At 42.2% G+C, this 10261-nt stretch overlaps 1 protein-coding gene across 1 annotated transcript in view; it reads left to right on the forward strand.

The window, feature by feature from the left end:
* The window catches only part of LOC139413347 (RING1 and YY1-binding protein B-like), a 40078-nt gene extending 36089 nt beyond the window's left edge, over window positions 1-3989 (forward strand). Inside the window, exons 4-5 of the mRNA XM_071160594.1 lie at window positions 1098-1181; window positions 2123-3989. Coding sequence (XP_071016695.1) covers window positions 1098-1181; window positions 2123-2372 — 334 coding nt within the window. The 3' untranslated portion in view covers window positions 2373-3989. The remainder of the gene's footprint in view (window positions 1-1097; window positions 1182-2122) is intronic.
* The last annotated feature ends 6272 nt before the right edge of the window (window positions 3990-10261 follow it).

Raw genomic sequence — 10261 nt, forward strand, 5'->3', positions numbered from 1 at the left:
ATCAATGCCTTCCTCTTGCAGGAACTGCTGACACACTCCAGCCACATGAGGTCTAGCATTGTCTTGCATTAGGAGGAACCCAGGGCCAACCGCACCAGCATATGGTCTCACAAGGGGTCTGAGGATCTCATCTCGGTACCTAATGGCAGTCAGGCTACCTCTGGCGAGCACATGGAGGGCTGTGCGGCCCCCCAAAGAAATGCCACCCCACACCGACTGACCCACCGCCAAACCGTCATGCTGGAGGAGGTTGCAGGCAGCAGAACGTTCTCCATGGCGTCTCCAGACTGTCACGTGCTCAGTGTGAACCTGCTTTCATCTGTGAAGAGCACAGGGCGCCAGTGGCGAATTTGCCCATCTTGGTGTTCTCTGGCAAATGCCAAACGTCCCGCACGGTGTTGGGCTGTAAGCACAACCCCCCCCTGTGGACGTCGGGCCCTCATACCACCCTCATGGAGTCTGTTTCTGACCGTTTGAGCAGACACATGCACATTTGTGGCCTGCTGGAGGTCATTTTGCAGTGCTCTGGCAGTACTCCTCCTTGCACAAAGGCGGAGGTAGCGGTCCTGCTGCTGGGTTGTTGCCCTCCTACGGCCTCCTCCACGTCTCCTGATGTACTGGCCTGTCTCCTGGTAGCGCCTCCATGCTCTGGACACTACGCTGACAGACACAGCAAACCTTCTTGCCACAGCTCGCATTGATGTGCCATCCTGGATGAGCTGCACTACCTGAGCCACTTGTGTGGGTTGTAGACTCCGTCTCATGCTACCACTGGAGTGAAAGCATCGCCAGCATTCAGAAGTGACCAAAACATCAGCCAGGAAGCATAGGAACTGAGAAGTGGTCTGTGGTTACCACCTGCAGAACCACTCCTTTATTAGGGGTGTCTTGCTAATTGCCTATAATTTCCACCTGTTGTCTATTCCATTTGCACAACAGCATGTGAAATTTATTGTCAATCAGTGTTGCTTCCTACGTGGACAGTTTGATTTCACAGAAGTGTGATTGACTTGGAGTTACACTGTGTTTAAGTGTTCCCTGTATTGTTTTGAGCAGTGTATATAATATACTCCTCTGTGTTTTCTGTTTCTGTGCAGACCCAAGACAGACGTTCATCAGAGCTTACCCAGCATACAGTCTGGGGAGTCAACAACCAAGATCAACAACTCTCACATCTCCAGGTGGGTGATTCTTCTCTTACAGATGTATTCCACTACTAGTACTGACCTTATCTTCCATTTGGACATTGTGAGAACCTGTCATGGCACTTTTTTAATTGGAACTCGTACAAGATATTCTAAAAGGGGCCATCAGCAGTTGCTACATGTTCCCATGGATGCTTGAAGAATATAACCTATAAATGTCTCATAAGCTTGTTTTACTCCAATGTTTGTAAACAAAGTAAATGTGAACAAGAACTATAGTCTCAATACATGGTTAAAACTTAAAAAAATTATATAATGGATCCATAGCTTTGTATATGAGTTTGTGCTTACATTTCTCCAGCCCTATCTCTCAGCTTTTTCCCGAAACGGAGGTGGGGAGAACACTGTTATTGTTTCAACTGCTGATTGCCGCTTTAAAGGGACACTTCGAAATTTTGCCAATTACCTACTTTATCTACTTCCCCAGAGTCAGATGAACTCATGGATACCATTGTTATGTCTATGCATCCAGTATGAAGGAAGTTAGAGGTAGTGGGCCAATGCTAACTAGCGTTAGCGCAATGGCTGGAAGTCTAGGGGAGCATGCTAGCTGTTACCATATACTTCCAGGCATTGCACTAATGCTAGTAAGCAATTGTGCTAACACTAGTTAGCTACTTTCTTCGCACTGCACACTGAGACACAAAAATGGTATCCACTAATTCATCTGACTCTGGGTATGTAGAAAAGGACTTCATTGTCAAAATCCCCAAATCAAACTCAAGTGATTCATAAATGCTATTTCATGTTCTACTCTCTCTTTCTCCCTCTTACTCCTGTTGGCCTTGTAGTATACATTGAAATGAGCGGTTGCGTCTAACCACCCACACTGTACTACACACCTTAATGTGGTTGTATCTTAGTAAGGCAGTTTTATCAATGTAATCCTAACCCTGTGTTTCCCTCCTGCTGACCAGGCCCAAACTGAAGAACATTGACCGGAGCACCGCTCAGCAGCTAGCCATAACGGTGGGGAACGTGACAGTCATCATAACGGACTTTAAGGAGAAGACCCGCTCCTCGTCCACATCCTCGTCCACCGTGACGTCCAGCTCGGGCTCCGAGCAGCGGCACCAGAGCTCCGGCTCCGAGAGCATGGACAAGAGCTCGTCTCGCGCCTCCACCCCCAAAGGAGAGCTCTCTGTGGGGCACGACGAGTCCTTCTGAGCCCTCCAGTCTAGGTGCTCCGTGAAGACTCTGTGGATGGGATCCCTTAGGGGGAGATATTTCACCTTCCTTCCTCCTGCCTCCGCCTTCCTTCCATCACCGTCCCAGGATGCTGAGAGAGCTAGCTGATTGGAGCTGTCTGCCTTCTGATTGGAGCAGCCCATGGCATGCGCCTAATGGAGAAACGTCCAATCATGGGTACACGTTGAGCATGGCCCAGGCGGGAGAGTGGGGCTGATGGGAATAGCGCCCCCACTGGTGGCATCCTGACACTTGTATGTATTGTTTGATATTTGTACGTGGATGTGCGGCCGACATTTTGTTTTTGTGCAAAGAAATGATCTGCTGTACAAAATAACCACCACCATTTTAGCAACTCTGAAACATGACCCTTATTTATTACTTGTTGCACCCTTATACTTTGAGACTTTTCTTTTGTTGAGGCTTTGCTGTGTAGTTGTACCCCATCTCTCACTTGTTTTCATGGTTGAACTGGTAGGATGGGACAAGACACTTGAGACCACAACACTGGTGCTACATCGATACACTGTGAAACAGTTTCCAACGTGGGACTGTCATTCACACGAGCCAACAAAAGTGCTAATAACCCAGAAATGCTCTCTTGCTCTCTTTCTCTCTGCCTCTTTCACACACTCTCTCTCACTCACTCTCTTACACTCGTGTCTGATTTTAGTTTGAACCTCCATGTGGTCTTTCAGGTTGATGTGTAGAGGTGAATGTGCAGCATATAAAGGTCACCTGCTTTGTTTTGATTTGAAGGGCCTACAATGTCAACTCAACACACACCCAAACCTTTGTCTATCATTTAGTCTGATAGATGCTATATATCTTATACAGTCTGTGTCTCCTGTCCTTAACTCTATAGTGTAGGCTATTGTGAAAAACACTAAAGTTGTTGATGTTTTTGCATTCCGTCGCTTTAATATTGGGTAGCCAGTTGAGGAAAGGTGTGGTACCTTTTTTTATTTCTGTAATGACTGAAGAAAAGGTCAAGTTCAGATCCACCTGTCAAGACCACAGTTTGAACTGTAATATAGTGATGCCATATACCGTTTATGATATCCAACTGATGCTAAGGGACTTCAGGTTTTTAGAAGTCCTAGCGAACGTTTACTAATGTATTTTTTTTGAATGCTCTGGTTTACAAAGTTGTGATTTTTCCGGTTTGTTTAGTGCAAAGGCCTGGACAGTTCATGACAATTTGAGAATTGATTTGAGTGACTTTTTCTGCTAAGATATATTTAAGACTCCAATATGTAGGTTAATTGAAGGCAGAAACATTGCAAGTAGATGATATAGCTAATAGAATAATATTGCATTTTTGTTTTGCATTTTCAAAGCAGTAAACACTTACCTAAATAACCAATTAAATGGTTCTAATTCTCATTCTCCTTAGATGAAAATAGACCATTTCCTCTTTAACTGTATTAAATTGTATAAAGAATAAATGTGTATATCTTAGTTTTATTTATTGAAGGACCAAAGGAATTTCATAATGACATGATACATAGACAAATGAATAACAATTTGAGATGCAATTATAAAATGTGTGAAATGAAATACATTTTAAATAAAGACTAATATAATCCATTTAAATGGTGTAATTCTTGTCCATTTTATAAGGAATTTACTTAGATAAACCTGAGAATAAGCAGAACAGAAAATAACCACACTTTAACATTCAATTACAAGTCAGTTTCTCTACTTGGAGAACAATGAAAGGTAATGAAAAGCATTCAATGGGCAGTAAGCTGCAGGGAACTCTGCAGTGTTCAGAAGCTCTTGGAGCCATGTAAAGCCCTGTGCTTTGAGCCTCTGCTCCACTGTCCGCTGAACAGTATCTCCCCCTGCAGAGAACCAGTTGGCCTGAGCAGGCCAGTTCAATCTATCCCTATAGACTTCTCTAAAGCAGGTCAGGCAAGGTAGGCATACCCTTCTAACTTACCGTGACCATGAGTCTACCGGCAAGTGTTGTAGTAAAGGCTTTACGATCTATTTAGTGTAGATACGATAATCATATTTGTGTGTTGTGAATAAGCAATGTTCGTTGTCCAATAAGGCCATACAAAGTTGATTTACTGTTTTAACGGATGCCTGCTTCACATTTCTTGACCACATTTATATATATTTTTTTTTTGAATGATTCATATGTATCAATTCTTTAAAATGATTTGTTGATGAAATAAAAGATCCACTTCACTATTGTTGGGATCTGGTTCAATTGCTGTGAATCAAATTAAGAATTTGAGAATTGTGAGCAGTATTTTTGGGGCTAAAGATGAGCTATAGCCTTCCTTTCTGGATTATGTGGCTACAAAACGTGTTTTGTCGATCAAGTAGAGTTGGGCATTCAATTTATGGAACATTATGACTCAATAGATGCTAGTCAACCTGCAAAGTAAACATTTCTAAGGAAAGATAAATATGGCACATTTCCTGTGCTTGCTTCAGCTGTCTAAAAATCCTATTTGTATGTTAGTGGGAGATGTGAAGAATGTAGAATTCAAGCTAAATAGAAGCTGAAGCTGATCATAATAGGGAGAGTAGGTCTGATTTCTTTAGGAGACTGCTATTTATTTCAGATGGCACATCACTTATTAGTAATGGCACAACTATGCCTCTGAAAAAATGTACTGTGCCTAAAACTGAATGAACTGTGCCAGGACAGGTTTTCAAGGGTGCTGTCCAGCTTCTGACATGGGGTGGGGGCCTGTGACTCATTCCAAAACCGTTTTACCAAAAGGCTGAAATCTGTTGGTAATGTTGCTAGGTGTTGTACTAAGGTTGCTTTTTTTTTCTTTTCTTTTTTCGCTCACTCGCCTCAGTTTACTAAAAAATGAAATCCGTTGAAAGTTAATCAACTTTGTATGGCCTATGCATCAGTTGTAACTTCTTCTGACTCCTCCCTGAGTTTCATTTTGCTGTTCAGCTGTATGATTATGATATGTAATAATTATCTATTTAAACTCTATATTTTGTGCAAAGATATGGAGTCTCTAGGCTACATTGAATGAGGAAGAAGATCAGGTTTACTCAAAGAAAATGCAATGTGAACAGAATTAATGAGGTGTCTGGCTGAGATATGAAGAAAAATATGCTATCGGTCACATTTTTACTGAGAATGTTAACTCTCGCTTTGTAATGCAATCCAGAAGAAATTGGCTTCAAAAGCCATATTTTCACATGCCTTACCCGCAACCATATTCACATGACTGACTTCTGTGACATTATTATAGAATTGATTCATTGTATGTTAAATTATTGAAAATGGCCATTTGCTGGGTATATAAAACTTTGCTTGTATGTATAATCTGAAATGGTGCAAGAGCAAACTTTATTAGAATGGCGTTGTTTTATTTGATATATTTTTCCTTTGTTTCTTTTACGCGCAAGCAGTTCTGTTCTTGTGCGACCAGTAACCTTAATTTACTGTGTAAAGATGGTTACATTTTTTTTTTTAGCTTTGTTTGTCAGACACCTAAATATAGACTGCTTGTTTATTGACTGAGTAACATTAATCTCTTGAATTTCCAATTGAAATGTATTATACAAGGGCAATTCCACCGTAAAAGAGTGATGCTGAGACTCACTTTTTTCACTTTAAAATGTATGTCAAACAAAAACCAGTGATTGTAAAGTTAAACAAACCATATAACTCTATCCACAAGGACTACTTTTAACAATTTCCACTGGAATTTTACAAAACACATTTACATGAAGAACAGTGCCGATCCAAAGTTTGCTAACCGTCATTGTTCTCCCAGACTTTCCCACTGGGCAAAAACTGGTTGAATCAGCGTTGTTTCCACATAATTTCAACCAAAACATTCAATGTGATGACGTTGAATCAACGTTGTTTCCACATAATTTCAACAAAAACATTCAATGTGATGACGTTGAATCAACGTTGTTTCCACATAATTTCAACAAAAACATTCAATGTGATGAAGTTGAATCAACGTTGTTTCAACATAATTTCAACAAAAACATTCAATGTGATGAAGTTGAATCAACGTTGTTTCAACATAATTTCAACAAAAACATTCAATGTGATGACGTTGAATCAACGGGGAAACTGTATTTGCAAAAAGTCCAACATAAGGGATTTGTTTTTCATTTTTTCACCCAACTTTATTGACATGGTGAATATTTTATTTTGATTTCACGTTAAATTGATCTTAGTTGACAAGTCAACCAAATGTAAATCAAGACTAGATGTTGAAATGACATCTGCCCAGTGTGTTGCATCTGCACTGCTCTTCAAGTAAATGTGTTTTAAAAATGGTAGGAAATTATTCACAAAGTTGTATGGTTTGTTTAACTTTGCTATCATTGGTTTTTGTTTGACATACTTTTTAAAGTGAAAAATCTGTCTCGGCATCACTTATTTATTGTGCAATTGTCAACAAGCTTTTTTCATTTTCCCGTATTACCATGTCTTGTACAATGCCTTTAAAGTTAATGCTCAGTAAAAGTATGTATGGTCAGTATATTAATCCATTTTTTTGTTTAATCTCGTTTGCGTTCTGTTTTCTTTCTTACTACTTGCTCATGTGTCATTGGTCACCCTGTGAGATGGTCACATTACTTCACTAATGTGGAAATGTATGGAGCGAATTTCAAAGGATCACCGCTTCTTGTCTACTAGCTTATACAATGTTGAATAATACATGTTTCCTGGCATGTGCACGGCTTAACGCTTATAGGCTACCTTATCATTTCCTCTGCTTCATATAGAAATGTATATTTATGAATTTTGCTTGTAGTTTTTCACAAATAAAATTGTTAAAGTTATCTATTCCTTGGGAATTTAGTTTTCTTTATTTCCCCCTCTGACGGAGCAGTGTCCTGAGCTGTGGCTTCCATGTCTTATCCGTTATCTCTGGCTGCCGTCACAGATCAGCCGTCACGCCAGCCTGGTCGTCTCCCGCACTATCACTCAGACCTGATTGAGATGTCTGAGTGTATGAAGAGGGAGGGAGGTGAGGGGGATTTCCTTCTACACAGTGCAGTGACACGAGACACGGGGGATCCTTACAGGTAGACACCCGCCAGTCATCTCTGCTGGGGAAATCCTTCCTACCCAGTGGCTGGTTAACAGAGCAGCAGGGCAGCAGAGCTCTCTGACAGTAGGATGAGGCGGGGCTCGGGGGCAGAAGCAGCAGCCCTCTGCTGTCTGTCACAACCTGGATGACTGGACACCACAGATGAGTCAAAGACACATGATGATTACAAGAAGCATTTTGCTGCACCTGCTATGACATCTGCTAAACTGTGTACCTGACTAATACACTTTGATTTGAACGAGTTGTACTTAAAGGTAACTTGAATTGCTATCCAGGTGCTTGCTATGTCGTCATCTGCTTGCACTATGTTGCAAAACCGGACTCTCAACCGCTCCTCGACAAAATATAATGACCAAGGAAGTATAATTTGACACCTTGTAGAATCATAACACCTTGTTCCTATTCCACCTCTGTTGTTGTGGCTCTAGCCTCAGATTGTCCAGTAGTTTTTGTGGCTCAGTACAGTCCTTGTAATGTCTTTGGGCTATCCAGTGACAGGGTTTGGCCTTCCCTGCTGCTTAGTCCACTTCCGGACTCTCCCCTAGAGAGAGACGCTCTTCAGAATGACTTCTGCTCCACTCGGGTTCCAACAGATGGCTCTCTTCCACTGGAGACCCTCTCTTCTCCTCCAGCTAAAACTTAACCGCACTGCACTGTGAATGAGTCCATATGGTGAGGAACGATTGTACTTTGCGGATAAGAGAGGAGCTTTGATAAAAAAGAAAAAATGAAGACACCTAATGTTGAACAATGTGTTTTAACAGAAGGAGAATGTGTCTTGTTTCTGCAATCTCCCAATATTTTTGTTGTGCCTAATTTATCATTTAGAAGTTATGCCAGATATATTTATTCTTATTGATTTTCACCACAGAGAGGGTCGTCTGCATGATTAGCTTCACATTTCTTAGCTAGCGTGTCAGCTAAACGGAATCCAGAGCATGTGGCAAGGTCAAGCTTCATGGTTAAAACATCATTCGAGCAACAGTTTGATTGATTGGGCATGACTACAAAGTATTGTCTATGATTTCAATAATCTACCAAATGTTGTTTTGACAGCACACAGCACTTAACTGCTTCCAAACAGAGTCTGTGGTAGGCTAGTCTAAAAGCAAGACCATCCTCTTTGTCTCTATGCAGACCTCACTTCCAAGTTTGTATTTGTCTCCCACCAATTAGTCTAGTGAAAATGTGCAGCTATTTTCTCTATCGTTTCCCAGATTGCCCCATGATTCTAGCATTCTCAACCAGCAAAGTAGATGTTAACATTTTGCAGAATGCATGTGTTGTGTATGTATTGCAGGTTGGAAATATGGGTATCAGTGTGTATTGAGCAGATAATACAGCAGGAGAGGTAGTAGGTTCTTGGGAGGTGGCCACCACAGGGTCCGGACAGCCACCTGCATCTCCTCAGACTGCCAGGCCCTGTATAGAGCTGGAGCTCTCAACCCACTCCCTCCTCAGCAGTCAGACCTCTCTCAGAGCCTCTCCACATACTGCACCTTCCAAGAGCTGAAATGAAAGCACTGTGCTTGTTTGAGCACAACTGTTTCTTCATGCCCTGGAATCCATTGAGTGATATCTGCTGCATTTTCTTTCTGTTCCTGGTGGATTTTTTTTGTTTTTTACTGCAGAATGTTAACGCCTTCACAACTGCAGTGGCTTGGAGCGCAAGTAAACGTTGTCACTGGACTCCACCCAGATCTACAAGCCCCACATGTCCTTCGAACTCTTAACTGTAACACCTGACAGAACAGATCCCGTGGTCCATTTGATACCTGATGTTGTTTGTTGTCCAGATGCACGCGCAGACAATTCACTTAAGAACATGGAATTGAACTGGTGCTTATAGAAAGTCTGTTGGTCCACTGTTTCTTTGAACATGATTAGGTTCTCCGACTCCAACAAGGGACTCCAGCAAATAGGATACGTTTTGAGGATAGGTGCTGAGATATTCCACTGAAAAGTTTTGCGTTGCTTATCATGAATACAAGTCACACCACACTCACGTCTCATTTCTCCACTGCAATCAATGGGGGAAACCATTTAGTTCGATAGGTAAGAGTCAATACTTAATTGATCTCCGGTCTGTGTGAGTATGCTGTTCATTGACTTACAGCTCAGTGTTCAACACCATAGTGCCTTTCAAGCTCATCACTAAGCTCAGGACCCTGGGACTGAACACCTCCCTCTGCAACTGGATCCTGGACTTCCTGACGGGATGCTCCCTGGTGGGAGGGTGGGCAACAACAACTCACATGTGCGTGTCTACTCCCCTCCTGTACTCCCTGTTCACCCACGACTGTGTGGCCGCGGTTGACTCCAACACCATTATTACGTTTGCTGACGACACAATGGTGGTAGGCTAGATCACCAATAACTATTAGACCGTCTATAGAGAGGAGGTCAGTGACCTGGCAGTGTGGTGCCAGGACAACTTCTCCCGCAACGTCAGCAAACAAAGGAGCTGATCGTGGAGTACAGCAAACGGAGGGCTGAGCATTGAACATGGTCCCAACACAGCAACAAAGTTGTAAAGAAGGCACGACAATGCCTCTTCCCCCTCAGGAGGCTGAAAAGATTTGGCATGGGCCCTCAGTTCCTCAAAAAGTTCTACAGCTGCACAATTGAGAGCATCTTGACTGGCTGCATCACGTCTGGCTGCATCAAATCAACAGCTTAGCATCCGAACGCAAGTCGCTATAGAGGGTAGTATGTGCATCACTGGGGTCGAGCTCCCTTCCATATAGAACCTCTATACCTGGCAGTGTCAGAGGAAGTCCCTAAAAATGGTCAAAGATTCCA

Source organism: Oncorhynchus clarkii, chromosome 7 (assembly GCF_045791955.1).
Source record: "Oncorhynchus clarkii lewisi isolate Uvic-CL-2024 chromosome 7, UVic_Ocla_1.0, whole genome shotgun sequence".
NCBI lineage: Eukaryota > Metazoa > Chordata > Actinopteri > Salmoniformes > Salmonidae > Oncorhynchus > Oncorhynchus clarkii.